General features: G+C 40.8%; 3 protein-coding genes across 19 annotated transcripts in view; 1 reads left to right on the plus strand and 2 right to left on the minus strand.

Moving 5' to 3' along the window:
• Positions 1 to 1,739, minus strand: part of NEK11 (NIMA related kinase 11) — a 291,628-nt gene extending 289,889 nt beyond the window's left edge. For 9 of the 13 annotated variants that reach the window (XM_042954485.1, XM_042954481.1, XM_042954489.1 and 6 more), the window contains exon 1: positions 1,445 to 1,739. In XM_042954485.1, the coding sequence (XP_042810419.1) occupies positions 1,445 to 1,739 (295 nt within the window). Of the gene's footprint in view, positions 1 to 1,222 lie in introns of all 13 variants that reach the window. The other 4 variants (XM_042954486.1, XM_042954483.1, XM_042954494.1 and 1 more) reach the window with 2 other exon arrangements.
• On the plus strand, positions 1,735 to 14,981 carry ASTE1 (asteroid homolog 1). 4 transcript variants are annotated; one of them, XM_042954498.1, is made up of 7 exons: positions 1,735 to 1,980; positions 2,383 to 2,547; positions 2,936 to 3,037; positions 3,179 to 4,500; positions 10,617 to 10,827; positions 12,661 to 12,856; positions 14,629 to 14,981. In XM_042954498.1, the coding sequence occupies exons 4-7, from the start codon at positions 3,196 to 3,198 to the stop codon at positions 14,957 to 14,959; spliced, it is 2,043 nt and encodes a 680-aa protein (XP_042810432.1). In that variant the 5' UTR covers positions 1,735 to 1,980; positions 2,383 to 2,547; positions 2,936 to 3,037; positions 3,179 to 3,195; the 3' UTR covers positions 14,960 to 14,981. The 4 variants fall into 4 exon arrangements, with proteins under 4 accessions (XP_042810432.1, XP_042810431.1, XP_042810430.1 ...); XM_042954497.1 differs by lacking the exon at positions 2,936 to 3,037; XM_042954496.1 differs by lacking the exons at positions 2,383 to 2,547; positions 2,936 to 3,037.
• ATP2C1 (ATPase secretory pathway Ca2+ transporting 1) overlaps positions 12,544 to 20,686 on the minus strand; it is a 170,225-nt gene continuing 162,082 nt past the window's right edge. For both annotated transcript variants that reach the window (XM_042954480.1, XM_042954479.1), the window contains exon 28: positions 12,544 to 12,886. In XM_042954480.1, the coding sequence (XP_042810414.1) occupies positions 12,815 to 12,886 (72 nt within the window). In that variant the 3' untranslated portion in view covers positions 12,544 to 12,814. The remainder of the gene's footprint in view (positions 12,887 to 20,686) is intronic.

Here is a 20,686-nt window from a genome sequence, read left to right on the forward strand (position 1 = left end):
ACCAGCTTTAAAAAAAAAAAAGAGACAGAGAGAGGTGCTTGGCTGGCTCATCAGTACAGCATGTCACTTTTGATCTCAGGGTTGTGGGTTTGAGCCCCACACTGGGCGTGGAGATTAGTTAGAAATAAAATCTTAAAAAAAAAAAAAATGAAAAGAAAGAAACCAAATTATCTTGCGGCTGTGTCTCATGAGAATACTAAAACAACATTAACATTGGGTTAGAACTTCAGAGCTGGTGCCTATACCTCAAAATCCCTGAATAAATAAAAAATTATGTCAGATTATCAAGATCACAGAAAATACTAGTGAAGTCTACTACTGAAAAAAACAACTGGAGAGCAGGCCTCCAGATGTGTATTTTATTTGCTTTCTGTGCTCCCATAAAAGTGATACTTTCTGGCCAAATTAAGCTGTTAAGATAAATGTATGGACTTAACAGCTTTTCAACTGAAAAGGACCCTTCAAATCACCCAGTAATTCTCCTTATTTTAGAGGTAAGATGAAGGTCCCTGTTTAGTGAGAGACAGAATGGTTCTGAAAGTCCAATTTCCCAGGGGCTCCTATTTGTAAATGAGCTTTTAAACCCAGCAACGTCTAAGCAGTCTGGCCTGGGCCACAGAGTTTCCTTTGGCCCAACCTCCCAGACTCAGCCCGCGCGCCCCCTTCCCCAGGCCACCTTTAGACCGTCGACTCCATTAGTCTCTCTTCAAACACAGAGCTACCCTAGTAGGCAGAGGGCTGTCTAGATTCCAGAACAACCTGTTCTCTTGTCAACGTTCCCTCGCGACCCCCTCAACGAAGGTTGTGAATGAACTTGAGCGCCAGGAACACACTTCTTTATCTCTCTTTGGCGCCTGTCATCTAGTAGGTGTTCAATAAATTTTTTCAGGGCAAACAAGTGTCCAGCCGACCGACTGTTGCCCAAGGGGGGGGGGGGGGGCGGGGGGGAGTGTGCGTGGCGCGAGGAGGAAAGAGATTTAGAAAGTTGGATGGGAACCGTATAAAGGTGAGATTACCTCCTTGTGCAACTGACCCTTAGACAAAAGACATGAGAAGGAGTGTTTATCATAGGTTGAAGTCAAATAGTTCTCCTCCCTGAAATGAGAGGAAGCAGATTTGACACCAGATTCTGCTAAAGTACAACGCTAACCTTAAAGGTAAACTTTAACCTTAAGTTTAACATTCCTTGCCTCAACTTCTTTAAAAAAAAAAAAAAAATTACACTTTCGCAAAGCGGGTTAACATATTTCGAGGAGGCGCCGGCAACCGTTATTCTCCGGAGACTGGAGCAGATCCAGGAGGAAAGGAGCTGAGGGGAGTGAAGAGGTCGCGGGCATGGAGGCCCAGGGATGCGGATCTTGGCTGGGGCAGCCCGACGCCATCACCTTCCCCGGCTTTGGGGAGCCCGGCACGCCCGGAGGAGCGCCCTTTGCCTTTCGCATACCTTTCGCTGTCGAGGGCGCAGGAGCGGCGGCGCCGGGGCAGGCCCACAGTCCCACCCGTAATTGGGACGTACGTTGGGCAGGTCCCTCGTAGGCGCAACAGCACCGCGGAGCTCCAGGACCTCCCGGCAAGGTTGTTGGGGACCGTTGCCGGGGAGACAGCGTGAGGCATGCTGGGAAGCCGGGGCGAGGCGGCACAGAGCCGGTCCCCGAGGCGGAAGTGTGCACCGACCCAAATGGGCGGGGAAAGGGGAAGAGGCCCGACTCGCCTGGCTTCACTAACATGACCGCGGCCATTTCGGAGATTACTTCCCGGCCTTCCTTAGCGACCTGACGTCTCCGGGCCCGGGAGCACCTGTTCCCCCGGCGCGGTGTGGCACCACTGGCTTCATGGAACCGAGCTTCCCAGTGACGTCATACGCGGAGGCTTCCGGTTCCCGCTCTTGAGGTTGGACTCTCACGTGCAGGCGTTGCCAGGACTCCCTTGGCTCCTGCAGTCTTTTAGTGGAGGGGCTGGTCCTCTGGGAGGACCGTGCAGGTGGGCTCTGCCGCTGGTCCGGGTAGCGGGTTGTGAGGGCTGGGGTGGCGTGATGTATGAAGCCTGTGTTTGACGACTTACAGCAAACGTTTTGTGCGCCTTTCTCCCATCCAGCCAGCATTTGTTCAACAGCTATTGCAAGGTCCTGTAATTAGTTTAGGATGAGTTGACACGGCCTCCCTCTGTTCGCATGTATTTCACAAGACCCACTTATAAATAAATGACTACTATACTGGATAAGGAAGGGCCAAAACCGGGGTGAATTGAGTTGGGTGCAGAATGCAAAGAGGTGCCCCAGAAGTCTGTAATCCAGATACATATATTTTAATGCAGTGTATTTAAACGTCAAAAATAATGCAAAAGAAATACATGATTGACAAAATCTCATTATTTTAAATAAAGACAGAATCGGTAACCATGCCATGCTGAGCCATATTGGAGCGTGAGGCCAAAGGAAACACTAGTAATACACACCGTATGACTTCAGGTAGCCAGATGGGGAACGATATTCTTGGTACTGAGCCAGATAATGCAAAGATGAGAAGATGAAAAGAGCCTCTGGTTAAGGTGAGACTGGAGAGTTTTAAGTTCTTCCAGGCATGAAGCAGTAATTATCCTTACTCAAAACATTGCCAATTAAGATGGGACCACAAGCCAAGGCCTAAAAGAAATTCCCAGACCCTGATTGTCAGTAAAGAAAAACTGGATCCGTATCATTGACCCTACACACTTTAGTTAACTGAAGCCTTGTGCTCCCTGATTTATTAATTATGAGATCGAGGAGGGTATCATTTTTATAGCTTAAGACGTTTTACCTTGACCCCACAAAAATATTCTTTGTTGGAAGACGGTGACGGTTATCTATCTCAATATCAAAGTCCACAGTAGTCTCTATTAGTCTGTCGGTAATGGACTTTAATGGATTCTCTTTTAGAGCCCCCATCTCTATCCATAGGTTAAAGTCCATGACACCATTGCACTTGTGCCTTGTAACATACGGGGAAAGCAAAAGAGAATGAAAATGCACTTAGCTAGCCGGTGGTGCCTGAGCATCTAGGTAAGAATTGAGATGCTGATACCTAATATATTGGTTAAAGAGCTGTTCGTGACATTTGCTGTTGGTTTGTGGTGCTGGGAATGATAACTTGGTCCCCAGTAAAGAGCACCAATTGAAAGTGTGTTCCGTTGTTTTAATTAGGCAGTTCTTCAGTCATCATGGGTATCCGAGGACTAATGAGTTTTGTAGAAGATCATAGTAATGAGTTCTTCACTGATTTGAAGGTGCGGGACACAAAAATTGTCATTGACGGCTATGCTCTCTTCCACCGGCTTTGCTTCAACTCAAACTTGGAACTTCGATATGGAGGGGACTATGACTCTTTTGCAGATGTTGTACAAAAATTCTTTGAATCACTGTTTGCCTGTAATATCTGTCCATATGTTGTGTTAGACGGAGGATGTGACATTTCAGATAAAAAGCTTAAAACTTTAAAGGATCGAGCCAGAGAGAAGATCCAGATGGCTCATTCCCTTTCTGTTGGTGGGGGTGGGTATGTGTGTCCCTTACTCATCCGGGAAGTGTTCATACAGGTTTTAATCAAGCTACAGGTGTGTTTTGTCCAGTGCTTTTCAGAAGCAGATCGGGACATTATGACACTGGCTAATCATTGGAATTGCCCTGTGTTATCGTCGGATAGTGACTTTTGCATTTTTGACCTAAAAACTGGGTTTTGCCCACTGAATAGCTTTCAGTGGAGAAATGTGAGCACTATCAAAGGCACACAAGACTGCTATATCCCTGCCAAATGCTTTTCCATTGACGCACTCTGCCGTCACTTCAGCAATATGAATAAAGCTCTCTTACCTCTCTTTGCGGTGCTGTGTGGAAATGATCATATCAATCTACCCATCATGGACACATTCTTAAGTAAAGTCCGTCTGCCTCTTGGAGCTACCAGTTCAAAGGGGAGGAGACACCACCGAGTTTTGGGACTTCTGAATTGGTTATCTCATTTTGCCAACCCTACCGAAGCACTAGATAACGTTCTGAAATATCTCCCAAAAAAGGATCGAGAAAATGTGAAGGAAATTCTCTGCTGTTCCATGGAAGAATACCAGCAATCCCAGGTGAAGTTGCAGGACTTCTTCCAGTATGGTACTTATGCCTGTCCTGCCGCCTTGAATCTGGATTTACCAGAATGGGTATTAGTGGCATTGGCCAAAGGCCAGCTATCTCCTTTCATCAGCGACGCTTTGGTGCTTAGACGGACCATTCTGCACACACAGGTGGAAAATATGCAGCAACCAAATGCCCACAGAATATCTCTGCCCATCCGTCAAATCATCTATGGGCTTCTTTTGAATGCTTCCCCACATCTGGAAAATGTGTCCTGGAATGCGTTGCCTTCTCAGCCTCCAGCTTTCAGCGAAGTGGAAAGGATTAATAAAAATATCAAGACATCAATTGTTAATGCAGTAGAACTGCCCAAGGATTATTCTGACTTAAGCAAATTGACTGAGGTAAGCGTTTGTAACACTAATGTCATTTTTGTAAAGTACTTCATGGGTTAAAATGTGCTTTCATGTATATTATCTCTCGTAATGTAACCAAATGAGGTTGGTTGCTACTCCCCCCGCCCGGTTCGTAGCTGAGAAAGCTAGGACTCAAAATAGGTGAGTGTGTGATACCTCAGCCAGAGAGGTGCAGTGCTAGGACCCAATCGTAGGTCTTTTAGCTCCCGATCTGCCATTTCCACTCTACTTCAGTAGACTGTGTTATCTGTGCAGTTATTACTACTACTCTGTTGACACTAGCTATTCATAAATTGGGGGTGTGTGCCTTTAAAAAAAAAAAGGCAAAGGAAAAAATTCTGAGCTACAATAACAGTGTGCGTTGGTAGGCATTTGTCATAGGCGTAGCTGATATCTTAGACTGCATCAGATTTCAACTAATAAGATTAATATGCTTGGGTCTTAATTTTTCATTTTTATCTATGAGGACCTGTTTTTTTAGGCATTAGGTTTATGGCCTCATGATGATTACTTTGATATTGAAAACATGATTCTTTGCCTAATTCAGTGTTGTTTAAACCTGAGTAACACTCAGACCAACCCCCTTTTGAAGGTAAAAAAAAAATTATGGATCCAAGCGTTTATTTTTTTGTTTACATAAATATATTGAAAATTGCAAATATATATGGAACTGCTTAGACTAACACAATTAAATGTACAGATTAAATGCAGATAAATTTATAATACCAATTGCAGGGCCTATTTGGAGTTTTTTCTTTTGTTTTCATTTGTTTGTTTTTTGAGAGAGAGCGCGAGCAGAAAGAGGGGCAGAGGGAGAGAGAGAATTCCAAGCAGGCTCCATGTTCAATGCAGAGCCTGACATGGGGCTCGATCCCATGATCCTGGGGTCATTGACCTGAGCTGAAATCAAAAGTTGGGCGCTCAACTGACTGAACCATTCAGGCACCCCTATTCGGAGTTTTCTTAAATCCAACTAATATTCCGATTCATGAGACTGTCACAGACCACTCCTGGTACCAGTCTACTCAAGGATACAGGATAGCAACCATTGCTTCCCAGCAGGTTTGAATGAAGCTTTTCTTTCCTGTGAGAGTTTTTTGGAACAGTCTACACCACTGGTTCTCCACTGGGGTGATTTTGTCCCCTTACCCTGCCCCCCCTTCCCCGGGGGGCATTTGGCAATGTCTGGAGACACTTTTGATTATCACTTCCTAGGTGGTTGGAGGGGGGGAGGGTGTTGCTACTGGCCTCTAGTGGGAGAGGCCAAGAATGCTGCTAAACATCTTAAAATGCACAGGACAGCTGCCCACAACAAGGAATTATCCAGCCCAAAATGTCAGTAATGCCAATCCCTGGCCTACGGTGCTGAACAGAGAATAACCTCTCTAGTCTCCCCATTAGTACCAGCTCAGGCAGGAGGAAATGACATCCATATTAGCTGGGTACCAGAGCCTCCTTGGCAATGGGGAATGACTACTAAGGGGAACAGGGTTTCTTTTTGGGGTGCCAAAATGTCCTGGAATTAGTGATGGTTGCACAAGCTTATAAATATACTAAAATCACCTTGAAAGGGTGAATGTTACAATATGTGAATTATATCTCACTTAAAGAAAGAAAAAGTCTCACTGGCCTCCTTCCCCACTCCTTTCTTCTAACAATTCCATAAACATAGTTTCCGAGCTATGCCCCTCAAGGGCTGTGCCTAATTACAAGTCACTGCACTCAGGGAAGCCCCATGATACGATGTCCCCATCTGGTGTTTATGGTTCATTTACAGTTCAAATCTAGATGCAGTTTTACAAGAGTCCTTTTTACCATGCCAAGTAACACAGCTAACTTTATCACATTTCTAGGGTTTCAGAACTAGAAAGTTGAGCATAAGTCAAATTCCAAACAGAAGGGATTTGTTAAAACTTTACCCACAGCAATAAAATTGAAATTAGCAGAATTCTAAAGGGTGACGTTTTGTTGCAATTACATTTCTCCTCACAACATAAATGGTGCTGTGGAGAGTTTTTCTAAAACTTTTTATGGCTCTAGTGAAAAACGATGTACAGTGAAGGGCCCATGTTTAAAGTGTGCACTTTGATGAGTTTGATGTATGTTTACGTCTGTGAATCCATCCTTGCAATTAAAATAACGAACGTATGCATCACTCCGAAAAGTCTTCCTCCCTGAGTACGAACACACAGCGAAGTACACAGATGAGTGTAGAGCTTGATGAATTGTCACCAACTTGACACTTCCATGTAAACAATGTCCAGATGAAGACTCATTATCAGCATCCCAGCAGCTTTCCCATTAGGGTCCATTTCCAGTACCCCCTCTCCCACCCCCTGTAATCACTATCCGGACCTGTAATAACACTGAATAGTTTTAACTGTTTTTATATTTTTATAGATATGGAATCCTATAATGTGAATCCTTTCATCTAGCTTCTTTTATTCAAAGTTCGTGAGGTTTAGATCACTGTGAGTAGCTGCAGATCACTTGTTTCTCACTGCCGTATGTTACCACATTGTGGAAATTTACCACAATTGATCTTTCCATGTTGCAGGTGATGGGCATTTGGGTAGTTTGCAGTTTGGGCAATTACGAATAGTGCTATGAACATGCTAGTGCACATCGTTTCTTGAAAATATGGATACTCTATCTGTTGCAGATACTACTAAGAGTGGAATTGCTAGGTCGTGGGATATGCATGTTTAGTTTGCAAGATATGTTGCCAAATGGTCTTGCAAGGTGGTTTAACCATTTAGTATTCCCACCAGCAGCTTATGAAAGTTTCTCTTACTTTACACCCTTGCTGACACCTGGTATTTTTTATCCTTAAAAAAAAATTTTTTTTTTAGCTATTCTGATGGATAGTGGCATCATTTTAACCAATTTGGTGGGTGTTAATTTGTATTTCTCTGATGACTTATGTGAGCACCTTTTATGTATCCATTGGACACATGGATACTCTGTTATAGAAGTTTCTGTTCAAGGTCTTTTGCCCATTTTTCTGTTGGCTTTTTGCTTATTTCTATATATGTGTCCTTTGTCAAATAATATGTATTGTGAGCAGACTCTTGCATAGTGTAGGTTGTCTTTTCACTGGAGTATGTTTTGATGAACAGAATCTTTAAATAGAGTCCAATTTAAATTTTTATTATTTATAGCTATCACTTCTAAAACCTACTTAAAAAATTATTACCTACTCCAAGGTCATGACAGTTTTTTTGTCTTTCATATTTAGATCTACAGTCTATCTACAATTGATTTTTTTGTGTATGGTGCAACATAGGATCAAGGCACTTTTTCCCTCATATGAAAGAAAATCCAGCTGAGTCAATGAGTGTAACATGCTGATTATACTCTTTGCTAAGTGGAGATGACAAGTGTTCTCATCACTTACCTGTATTCAAAGTAGGGTGAAATTCTGGTTCACTTTCTTTGTGGTCGTATCTTTCAGCTTTTCCTAGGCATAAACTAATCAATCCTGTACTTAGCTCAGTGTTGCTAGCTCTAATTAGCCCATGATAATTCTTTTTTCTTATTTATTTTTGAGAGCAGGAGAGAGGCAGAGATAGAGGGACAGTGAGAGAATCCCAAGCAGGCTCTACACTGTCAACACAGAGCCTGACGCAGGTCTCGAATTCACTAACCATGAGATCATGACCTGAGCTGAAATCAAGAGTTGTACCACTCAACCAACTAAACCACTCAGGCACCCCAATTCTTTTTTTTTTTTTTCTTTGAGAGAGAGAGAGAGAGAGAGAAGATATGAGTGGGGGAGGGGCAGAGGGAGAGAATCCGAAGCAGACTCCATGCCGTCAGCCTGGACCCCAACGTGGAGCTTAAAGCACGAACCATGAGATCACGACCTGAGCCAAAATCAACAGTCAGACGCTAAACCGACTGAGCCACCCAGGCGCCTATAGCCCAGGATAATTCGAAATGGTATCAAGTACAAATGTGATTCCAAAGACAAATGCAGGTATAAGAAAAATCTTGTGATAGTTCTCTAGTCATTTTGTTTTTCTTAACATGAGGCAGTAATAATACTTTATCTGCTTTGTGCCAACGGTTGTAATAGCAACTTTATACTTATTTCTCACAGTAACCACATAGGATAGGGTTTTCATTTGGTTATTAGCTGCAGTGGATAGAGATCCATTCAGGTTAACCAATGAGAGGCTAATTATAAGCAGAGATGCAAGTGGGTCTTTCTTTGGGAGTAAGCGCCACAACCAGCCTCTCTCTGGATGTCTCTGCTTCTCTGGGATCTTCTTCTACCGGCTTGTGCTTTCCTTCCCCTCTGGGGTAAGGGGAAGTTGTCACTGGGCTAAAACCTAACCAAATTTAAGGGCTGTAAGCAGAGTCATTCCTCTTTTGGAAGGGGCTAAGAACTGGTGGGTTCCATGAAACATCTTGTGTAATTCATTGTAATGCCCATTTACAGATAATCAGACTGACGGTAGAAAAGCTCAGAAACTTGCCCGTTGAATGCTGTACAGTTAATGAGAGACAGAACATTTCTAAAGTCGAAGCCCAAACCCTACTTTGTTCATAAAAATTGTAATTTGTAATTGAATTGTAGACAATTCAATAATTTAAGCATTATATGTCAGAAAAGAATTCATGTATTTTCTTAGCTTTACTTGGTGTATTTTCCTACCAGTTGAGATCATGTTTTAAGTACTTGTTATTTCCTGTAAGAGTGATTGCTTAGACTGTAAAGCATCTTGCATATTTCAATTTTAAAAAGTTTATCACAGTATCGGGGTGATACTGTCGTTCAGTCAGTTAAGCGTCCAACTCTGAGTCCGCTCAGATCATGATCACAAGGCTTTGTGGGTTTGAGCCCCATGTTGGGCTCTGTGCCAACAGCACGGAGCCTACTTAAGATTCTGTCTCCCCCTCACTGTCTCTGCCTACCCGCCCCCCACACTCATGCTCTCAAAAAAAAAAAAAAGTTTTATCACAGTATCAGAAGTTTAAAATGAGTTGTATAAATTATATTTAATGCTTTCATGCATCGATGGTTAAACTATTTTATCAATTATGATGTTTTGTTTCAGGTTGCCATGTCCATTCCCAGCTGTCAACACACTGATTTGACTACAAACTAGGTTTTAGGTACTGAAAAATGTGTCTCATCCTTACATAAAGTTAAGAAAGAAATCCTTTTCTGGCTGCATGCAGACACTAGGAACACCAGTTTTTTCTTTCTTCAAGTTTGATGGTAAAGTCCTCCTGAAGGTGCCCTGTTAATAGTACAAATTTCCTTATTTGTTTAAGTGTGTGACCTAGAAGGTCCTTATGGTTCTTAAGATTCATTAAGGTAAAGTTATTTTAGGAAGCCCAAACCCCTCATAGCTGTTAACTCCCTTTTATTTGAAGTGTACTCTAACGCATGGAGTAGAAGTGAGTCGGGTGTGTTAGTGCAAGCACAATGCAGGTAGTCCTTAAATATTCCCATCTCCCTTGAATATACCTCTCACCTACAAGCAGCCACCCTGGAACAATCCCTGTGTAGGAAAACAAAAAAACAAAATAAAACATTCAACTGGGTAGGGACATGAGACAAGACCCAAACAAATAGAAGGCTGTATGATATGCCACAGAGAGTGCATATAATCTAAGTTTGCCTTCCAGAGGTGATCAGAAATGGCATCGTGAAGAAGGTAGGGCCTCTGTAGTCACTGGCAGTTAAGAATAGGGTTGAGTATAGATCTTTGTCTCTCAACGCAGAATAGTTAAAATGCAGATTCCTTGGTTGGTCTCACATTTACTGAATCAAAATTCAGGGTGTGGGACCGGAGGACTGAAATTTTTAAGCTTCCCAAGTGACATGCACTGAATATGTTCACCAGCCTACATGGAGGGTGGAGTGACATGAGCAAGGGCCGTGTAGTGGGAGTACACAATATATCCATTCAACCATATTTATTAAGCACCCAGTGTTTTAAATGCTTTGAGTGTGGCTAATTTCTTTCTTTCCACAGGAAGGTAAGAAACTGACAGAGCAATTCATCTGCACTAAAGTCTCTTTATACTTGGGGGGGGGGGGAGAGACATTCCACAAAGTAACTTGCGGGATGTTCGGTATGTATTTTCAGCTCTCCTTGGCCAAAAGGCAGATACTTCTGTTAGAAACCCTGAAGGTGAAACAGACCATCCTGGAGCCAATCCCTTCTTCATTGAAGTTGCTCGTTTCAGTCAGTTGCTACTGGTTGCAGCACACAGAGGCCAAGGCAAAGCTACATCACCTGCAGGCCTTACTGCTAGGGATGCTGATGGGGCCCTTGCATGTCATAATCAACAGCCCTGGTAGGTATCTGGAAATTCCAGGAGTAAAGTTTTGCACACTGCTTGCATATAATTGCAAGTTTAAAGAAACAAACAAAAATATTCTTCGTTGTTTACTCCCATCGGTTGTATTCAGAACTTAGGGGTGGAGCCACCAAAATATCATTCATTCACTGGCAGGTGTTTTTGAGCACCTGTGTGTGCCAGGCTCAGTGCTGGAGTGCTTGACTCCAAGGGCACAGCAGTGAAGGTATGCTGCTACTGCCTCGTCCCACGCGAAGTGTGCATGTGTAACGTGCCAGTTACATTCTGGACTCCATGTACCCTATCCCTATTCCCGAGCATCAATACAGTGGCAAGATCATCACTAGAAATTTATGTAAAATTGTCCATCGGTAAAGCTTCTGAATTCCTACAGCCACAGGAAATATTCGTGCTTGTGCTGTTGTTTTACTTTTTCTCCACTGTAAGTTTCAATTAGTGTGTTAGTGATGACAGAAATAGTAACTTTTTTTTCTGTTAGAGAAATACCCTTTAAGGTAGTTTCAGCTGCATGTAAGTATCAGGTGAAATAAATGCTCATGTCTTGGAGCACTTCAATTCTTTAATAGAATTATTCCCTTTAAAAGATTATGAATGCTGTAACTCCTTATCTAAACACATATAACAATCACCACACCCAGAACAGTGCTGTCTGATATCTAATCTAATGGCCACTAGCCACGTGGGGCTCTTTAAATGAAAACTTCAGCTTCTTGACTTGGCCACATTTGAAGTGCTCAGTAGCCACATATGGCTAGAGGCTACTGAATTGGACAGCAGAGACACAAAACACTTCCGTCATTGCTGAGAGTTCTGTTGGACAGTGCTACACTGGAGTTTACTTTTTAAAACACATTAAAGGAAAGAGTGAACTGGTACAGACTCCAGGACACCCCAAGTGTGAGAATAGTTGTCAGAAGCGACTCTTCTTCTAAGAGCCAAATGAATGAGTTAACGCCACTAGTGAAAACACAACTTTAGGGTATTTCCACCCATTGAATAGTAATTGTAGTTTAAGAACATTCTCAGAGCACAAGCCTGTTAACTTTTTACCTGAGTCCAACAGAAGGGGCACGTCAAGGGTCTGTTTCTTTTCTTTTAGGAATTGTGGACCCTGCACCCAGGCAGGCTCAGTGCCTTGCTGCTCGCTAATGGGTAAAAGGTGGGCCTCCTTTTTATTACTTTCAAGTTGGTCCAATATCATTTTGCGCGCCCCTACTCAAACCTGCAGGAGCTTACAGCTGAACGCAAACAGCACTCCTCATTGCCTAGGCTTGTTGCTTCTTGCCTCTTAACCTCCGCTATGTGAAGTAGATGATTTACCATATTCTCGAGTCAGTCATGCTTCTGTTTTCCTCCCATAAAGCAGAGGTTAAAGTGTGCTTTGAACACAGGCTGTGTAAGTGCACTATAGCAAGGGGCGGGTCTCCATGGAAGGAAACTTAGTGAACGAGAACAGTGAAGACAAGGATATTTAATAGTAATTTGTATTTTTCAGAGAGACAGAATTTGGGTTTGGAGAGTTCAGAAGCAGATGTATTTTAAGTCAGAGATACTATTTTAAGGAAAAAAATAATTTAGGGTTGAATGAAGTTAGGTTGTCATTAAAAAGGCATTTCAGTATAAATATTTCAATGTATACAGCAAGGCTTTTACATTGACGTTAAAATAGTAAAGAGCCAGAAGAGAAAAGCATTTTGGTTATTTAAACTAATTTTTTTCTTTATGGAATTCAAAGTTTTATAGAGAGAGAAAATTACAAGCTATACAGTGTTTTTGGAAATACTGCCCTCGGGTTGTTTCTTTGTCTAGATAAGGAAGATCTGCGGGAGGATGGTGCTAGGATGTTGTATGAAGAGTTCCAGAGAGTGAAGGAGCAGACACGGCCGGGCACGAGACTGGACTTAGACACAGCTCACATCTTCTGTCAGTGGCAGTGCTGTCTGCAGATGGGGATGTATCTCAATCAGCTGCTGTCCGCTCCTCTCCCGGAACCAGACCTAACTCGGTAAGCACCACGGGAAACTAGTTCAGATGGCTGCACACAGAAGTAAATACTTTTATTTATACTTAAAGCAAATAAATTTCTAAAAATTAATCTTAGTATAATTGGTCTTGGATCGCTATTATAGCTGAAGAGCTGGAAACATATAAATTTTTGTCGATATTCCCAAAGAAAATTGCCATGATTAGATCAAAGATTAAAAAGCCAGTCCCTTAAAGTAAAAAAAGAGGCAGTTGTTGGTAGGATAGAACTCTTTCCTTCATTTCTCTCAGCCCTTTGATCAAGTATCACTTTATAAAGCCTCTTTCTGATTATCCTCCTGGAATATTACTCTCTACTTCCAGTCACTGTAGTCCTATTACTCTTTTGGATTTTTGTAATTGCATTTCTTAACACGTGGCATACTGTTCATATACTTGTTCAAATATTTATTAAATGCCTACTCTGTGGTAGGGTGTAGTGAACAAAATATTTCTTTTTAATCTCTGCCGTCACGGAGCTTTTATTCTAATAAGATGACTCCTAGACACTTAAGTGGACTTTATTTAGGGTTTTTATTTTGCCAGGTGAGTATGAAGAAGGGAGAGGCAGCCTGTATGCCAGGAAGGGATTATCATGTTTGAGTATGGAGTTTAAGCTGGTAAGAAAGAAAGGATAGCAGTAGGGTGTGGGTACTACGTTCAGTGGATTGGACATCTAGGAGATCCCAGAGGGAGGGAGAGAGGAAGAATAAAGGGGAGATTGTTAGCAAATGGAGTGGAGATTGGAGATACACTTTGTCTCTCTCCACTTGAATGGAAGCTCTGTGAGGAAGGCACTTAGCTATTTACTTTTGTAGCCCCAGTGCCTAGCATTTAGGAAAAACTCAAATGTTTGTCAAATAAAAGAATGATGTATGTTTGGAGGCATATAAAATCTGCTGGTGTGACTTTTAAGTGTTTTAAGGTATAAAGCTTCCTAGCAGTAAATAGTGTTAATACATCTCTGGACCTGATAATCTGAGTCAACCCTAGAACCTTCTACCCAATAAGATTAACTAGCCTTTGACCTATGGATTCTTTATGCCTTTCCTTTTTATTTATTTATTTTTATTTGTCTTTTTTGTGCCTTTCATTAAATAATTGAGGTCATTCTAGACTGGATCCTCTCTAGCTACCACAAATCCCTTTACGACAAAACAGGGGAAAAAACAAGACCAAACAGTTCTCTTCATAATGATTTCAGCAGGACTGTTTTTGCATCTCAGCTTTACTAAAGCTTTTTAAATGATGGTCTTACACTGATTAAATGATGGTTCTGCACTAGTTGCTAAGGCACCAGTTGATCAACTCTGGCAGTAAGTTATGTATTAAATTTGTGGCTTCCAGTTAACCACATCTTACATTCCTGCAGTAGATTCTCAGTGCAAGTGAATCAGTGAGCTTGCAAACAATGCCACTAAATTTTCTCATATTTCAGCAGACTGCCCATCTGGTTTATCAGACATTTTTAATTCCTTTTCTTTGAAGTGGTAAGAGGCCTGCTCAACTTTCAGCTGGTTGCAGAACCAGCAGGCATCTATCTCATTTGCTGACAAAGAGTTTTTAAATATCACCAGCCAAATTTGTACTAACAACTCAGTTCCTTCCTTCAAGGAACAGGTTTTTAAGTAATTTTAGTACTAATTGTATTGAAGAGCTAAGTGTTTAGCTGCATTTATTAAAGCCATGTTAACGAGCAAAGTTCTCCACTGAACGTATGCTTTAACAACACTCTTTTCCTCTCCCTTGAGACAGACTATACAGTGGAAGCCTGGTACACGGATTGTGCCGACAACTGCTAACATCGACTTCTGTAGAAAGTCTCCTGAGCATGTGCCCTGAGGCGAAGCAACTTTATGAACATCTGTTCAATGCCACAAGGTCATATGCCTCTGCCGAATTATTCCTACCAAAGGGTAAATCAAATTCAAAAAAAAAAAGGCACAAGAAACACGGTACCAGCTGGTCAAAGAACAGAGTGGGAACCACCTCAGACACTAAATGCTGGTACGAGGGAAGCAATCGGTTTGGGCTACTAACGGTTGAAAACTTGGAAGAACATATTGAGCTCTCAGAGCTTGAATAAACTCAGTCTGCAACAAGATGTACAATTTTTTCTTTTTTTTTTAAAGTAGGCTGCACACCTAATGTGGGGCTTGAACTCACAACCCTGGGATCAAGAGTCCCAGATGCTCTACTGACTGAGCCAGCCAGGCACCCCCAGATGTGTAATTCTTAAAACTTTGATTACTTCCCTTCAAATGATTAACTTTTTTCTTTACAACTAATCTGTTAGGGGATAAACACTCTAAGAGGCGATCTTTGAATTTGAGGGTATTTTGTATTCTGTTTTTAATAAATACAATCTGATTTAAGAAACTTCTGTATTTTCTTAAACACACTTGAAAGCATGTTTGTACTTCTCATTCCGTTTTAGGAAGTTAATAAGTCTATAGCCTTTACATTGCAGCAACTCAGCCAGCTATGTTTTCAAAAAGAATATAAGTTCTGCTTCAATTATTTCCCATAAGCAGAAGCTGGGTTATTATCATTTCAAAACATTTTTTTCCCAAATGTTTCCTCTTCATCCTTTATGCTGAAAGATCTGAGCCTTAGAAGAGAGAAGTTGAGGATGCCAGACAGAAGGTAAACACCTTTAGTACTAGGAAAATGAGACCCATGGCAGGCTTGAGCAATACTTTATATGCTCCAGGTTTTAAAGCAGAAGTTGAAATTGTAATGGCTCCAACAAATTAAGAAATAGCATCCTGAGCTCCTAGATCTAGAGGAGAAGGAGGAAACACTATGAAGAAATTAAAATATTAGTGATATATGCAGCAATATCAGAATCTTAGGCCATTTTTTTATACTGCAATTATTGACCTATTAATGGGATATGAAACCAATGAGTCATAACCAGTATTTTTTAAGTGGAAATCATTAGGCATGCATATCATATATTAAATGGTTGTACAAAATGTATTTCTTACTGTGGATTGCAGTCAAAAGACTTTGAAAGGCACCGCTCTGGAACACACTAGAGGCTGCTAAAATTACAACTACCAATAGAATTGGGAAAGTGCTGGCCAGTTCCAAATAAAGAACTTGAAAATAAACAAGCAAGTGGAATCAATCTAATTGGGCAAGATCTAGAGATCTGAAGGTGTATTCCCAACCTTTATTTTATTTCTATGCATACAAATTGTGTTTTTCCTTTCTTCTGTACTGTCTCACTGGGTACATTCCATCAGTAAGAACCCTAAACACAGTTTTAAGCTGCCATGTTGAACAGGCCTATATTCAGTTCCTAACATCTGGCAAACAAGTCTTTCCACTTCCCTAGTGAGAACCATACTCTTAGGGGAGTACGCCTAGCATCAGCCAGTGTTCTATACACACTTTCCAAGTGTTTGCTGGCTTTAGCCATTTATAAAAGACAAAAACACAGTCTTATTTGTTCCTAAAGTTTTCAACCCTAAAGACTGGCTTCTGTTTCAAATAAAGAGTTCTTGAAATAAAACTTTTGTTTACTTTAGGAGGAGTGCATGGGGCTCTGTACTAAGGTGGTTTTTATGTCTCTAAAGAGCTGATTCTTCACAGGATAATCAAAAAAGCAGTCATATGCTCTATTATTGATACATGTTTTTCCAACAACTAGATCTAGGCACATCTAAGTAATTACAAGCATATTAAGTCCTTTGTTGTATCAAAATTCTTTTTCTTGATTCCTGCAGTGGGGGCCAATCTGGAAGTTAGACCAGTATGAATGTCCTATTTCCTGGCTTTATCATCAACCCTGCCTTTGCAAACGACCAACCTTGCATGAAAGACTATTTCTACCTCCACTTTGGCAAATAAATGGTTTGATAGGCACCCAACCAAACAGTGTATAGGCTACAGAGTTTAATTACAAGTCAATTATATCATTCATCTTTTTCTTTCATTAAAAGGAGTTTTTCAAGCAAAGGGGCCCTCCTTCAGTAGACATAAGAAGTCAGGTTCCCTTCTCTAGCCATTATAATCAGGGCCATTTACTTAAAATTATCCACCTAGCCTTCCAGTAAAGGAGTTAAAATCTAATAATGTCCATCGACTCTTACTCTCTGAGAATTAAGGCGTTACCCCACCCCATTATATATCTTATCTTGGATGTATGAAATGAGAGGTCATAAGCACTCCACAGGGTATCTGAGGGGTTTACCAAAGAAATACGATATAGAACCTGATCCCCAAAGTCATGCTTGTGCAAGCTGTTTGGTGAGACAACATACAATGAAATAACAAGAACATTTTATGAAGCAATCTGTCAACTACAAAATGGCAAAGTGAAACTGAATGCTACGATAAAGAGACAGGAGTCACCAGGATGAGGAGAGGTTAAGTCACAAGATTCTCAGCTTTGGCTTCTGAGCTTGGCTTTAAGAGACAGGGATGTGGGGCGCCTGGGTGGCGCAGTCGGTTAAGCGTCCGACTTCAGCCAGGTCACGATCTCGCGGTCTGTGAGTTCGAGCCCCGCGTCAGGCTCTGGGCTGATGGCTCGGAGCCTGGAGCCTGTTTCCGATTCTGTGTCTCCCTCTCTCTCTGCCCCTCCCCCGTTCATGCTCTGTCTCTCTCTGTCCCAAAAATAAATAAAAAACGTTGAAAAAAAAATTTAAAAAAAAAAAAAAAAAAGAGACAGGGATGTAATTCAGAGGAGATGCAGGGGCAATGGAAACACCTCTGCAGAAGCAGAATGTTATACATTCCACATTCCACTTGGAAAATTTGTTCCCTGTTTTTAATCATGTCTTCAGGTCTTGCTCTTTCTGATTCAATTCTAGCTAATCAAAGCTCACCCGAGGCTTTGGAAATGTAAGTCTTCAGTTACCAGTTTAAGTATGAAAGGAACTCTGGACAGCTTTTTTAAATGAGTAAATCTTAGGAGTAAAGTTGGAAGAAAAACACTATAATATAACCATGTTCTGTGTCTAGTTGTGATAAAATTATACTTCAACTTTATTGGTACAACCCCTTTTTAAGATACCTAGACCTAGAAAGTTTAATGTATGTATCCTGTAAATATAAACCCTAAAGGCATTTCATGATGATTGATCATGACAAAAAATTCAAATTAATTTTAAGATTTAAGTTTGTATTTATAATTCAAATTAATTATAATTTTAGAAGATAAAGACCTTTATAGCTAGAAAGATCTTGGAATTATCTTTTCTTCCTCTGTGCATAAAATAAATGAAGAATTATGCCTCAGTTACCCTATCTATAAAATGGGGATCAGAATACTTTCAAGTGTCACATAAAGATAAAATGACATGTACTTTTAAATTACTAAGCACAGTGCCTGACACTAACAACAGTAGTAAATGATAGCCATTATTGTTACATCCACACAAGAAAACCAACAGCAAAGCAAGGGCTCTGGGCAGGAGTGAGAGAGGGCTGAGCAGAAAGATCACCACCATGAGACCAATGGCTGCCAGAGATAATGGCAGAAATTCTGCAGAGGCAAGGAGGTCACCACTATCAAATATGGTGAGAAGGGCAAGAACATGAAAACAGCAACTTCAGCAGAGATGTCAGGCTGAAGCCAAACTAAAAAGAGAAGTGCCAAGAGAATGTGAATAAGCAGCCAAGCTCACTCAACCTCAGAAAACAGGGGGGAAAGACCAGAAGGAACAACGATCCCTATGGGTATTTGTGCCCTTCCTGCGCTTTTTTCTTGCTATCGAGGAATTTTCTATATTGCTTTTGAAACCGAATTTGAAATATACTCGGTTTTAAAACTATGTGTAAAGACAGAAAAAAATGAATAGCAGATATGCCTTACCCCATAATCCTAAGGAGGCCAAAGTCAGTTTCCCCCTCTCAGTGAGATTTCCAGACTTCACTGGGTACCACCACTCCCTAGTACATGGTACTTAGCTGGCTGGCACACCATGAACCCAGAGGAGCCCTGGAAAGCAGTCACCTCCAAGACCAAGAGAAGCAATTTCACTTCCCTAAAAGGACAAACTCTGTCCTTTTAGTACCAGACTCCAAATATAGTGACCTTGTATTTTTAGTGAGGTGGACATAGGGTACTTGGTATTTACTGCATGTCTTACATTGATGCATTTCAGTCAAGACAGCTGAAAATGATTCTGCACCTTGTATCTACTTGAAATTAAATACTATTTATTTTATAAAGATTATTAAAAAGATGCCTCCCCACTTTCAGCAACAGCTTTCTGAATAAAACGGTAAGCTGCTTTGGCATTTCTCTCCAGGTCTGAAATATGCTAAAATTCAAGTTCATTCAACTATAAAAATTCTAAGATGAGGACCTCATGCTGAGGAAGAATGTTTTAAAATTCAAAGGCATGACTGCACCAGGCCATGTATCAGTCTGTTAAGAGGGGAAAATAGATGAATGAGGTAATACATGGAAAAGAATTTCTAGCTTGTTTCATAGGATCTAGTTTTCAGAAAGAAAAATCAAACTTCACAGGAATGTGTTATAATACACATGCAATCACTTTTATTCCTACCTAGTCTTGATAACATTTTAGATATCTGGTTAAAATAGATAAATCATTCTCTCAATATTTATATGTGTACATATATGTATACACACATACATATACACATATACATATTTTAACAAATAATTTTCTCATTATGACTTTGGGAGACAGTTGGGAGATTTCTTTGTACAATATAATTCACTGTCGTCAGGATCAGGAAACACCTAGGAATATTTTTGTAAAAAAACAAAAAACAAAAAACAAAAAACTGATCAGAATGTATTAATATTGGAATTTTGATAATTTAGAAGACTGAAACATTTGACTGTGAAAAAATTGAGCCAATATGATCTAGCATACAAGATTAGGAAATCTTTTCCACTGTGTTTTTTCATATAATTGGTGCTTTTTGGAGGATGAACTGAGGTGCTGTTTCTTCCAGGAAAACTGCTGTATGTCGATCTGGGCATTACCCTCCCCGTAACTTCTGTCTGATTCATGTGTGTTACACATTATGGGGGGATAAATCAAAGGATGTTGATAGGGAAAACAGAAAGTCTCCTTTCCAGTGTCTCAATGCTTGCTAACATGGATACAGAATAATAAACTATATTCAATGATACGGAGGGGTTATATGTGGATTAATCCACCTTTAGAAGAACTTGCTCTGATGTGGGAGCTTTTTTGAGTGAATACTTACTAACATCACTCTGAAAAAACGGTGTTTATAAATGTATCAATGAGGGGTGCCTGGGTGGCTCAGTCGGTTGGGAGTCCGACTTCAGCTCAGGTCATGATCTTGCAGTTGGTGGGTTCAAGCCCCACGTCGGGCTCTGTGCTGACAGCTCAGAGCCTGGAGCCTGCTTCAGTTTCTGTGTCTCGCTCTCTCTCTGCTCCTCCCCTGCTCATGCTCTGTCTCTCTCTGTCTCAAAAATAAATTTAAAAACCTTAAAAAAAATTTTTTTTAATAAAAATAAAAAATAAATAAATGTGTCAATGAGAAATGCTATAAATTATATGGTAAAATTATTATGCTAAAATTGCTATGGTTATACAACATTTTTGTGCCTTCATAAAATACTGGCAGGAACCTCTCTGTTTTCCTATTTCCTATCCAGTTGTGATTCATTTGTGTAGGGTGAGGTGTAGTTGGGAATTAGGGAGCCAGGGGTTCTGTTGTGGATACATTAAGTTTTAGGCGCTTAAGTGAAAACATCTGCTGGGCACCTGGATCTATGTCTGAAGCCTACTTTAAAGTCTTTGGGTGTTGAGATTATAAACTATTTTCCTCCTCCTCTATGTAAAAACACCCC

Source organism: Panthera leo, chromosome C2 (assembly GCF_018350215.1).
Source record: "Panthera leo isolate Ple1 chromosome C2, P.leo_Ple1_pat1.1, whole genome shotgun sequence".
In the NCBI taxonomy this organism is placed as follows: domain Eukaryota; kingdom Metazoa; phylum Chordata; class Mammalia; order Carnivora; family Felidae; genus Panthera; species Panthera leo.

Bases quoted from the DNA above. Each gene is read 5' to 3' on its own strand.
- ASTE1 (XM_042954498.1), top strand. From the start codon at position 3,196: ATGGGTATCCGAGGACTAATGAGTTTTGTAGAAGATCATAGTAATGAG. The intron at 10,828-12,660 runs GTAGGTATCTGG...TTCTTTGTCTAG, and splicing joins TGTCATAATCAACAGCCCTG to ATAAGGAAGATCTGCGGGAG. The intron at 12,857-14,628 runs GTAAGCACCACG...CCCTTGAGACAG, and splicing joins CCGGAACCAGACCTAACTCG to ACTATACAGTGGAAGCCTGG.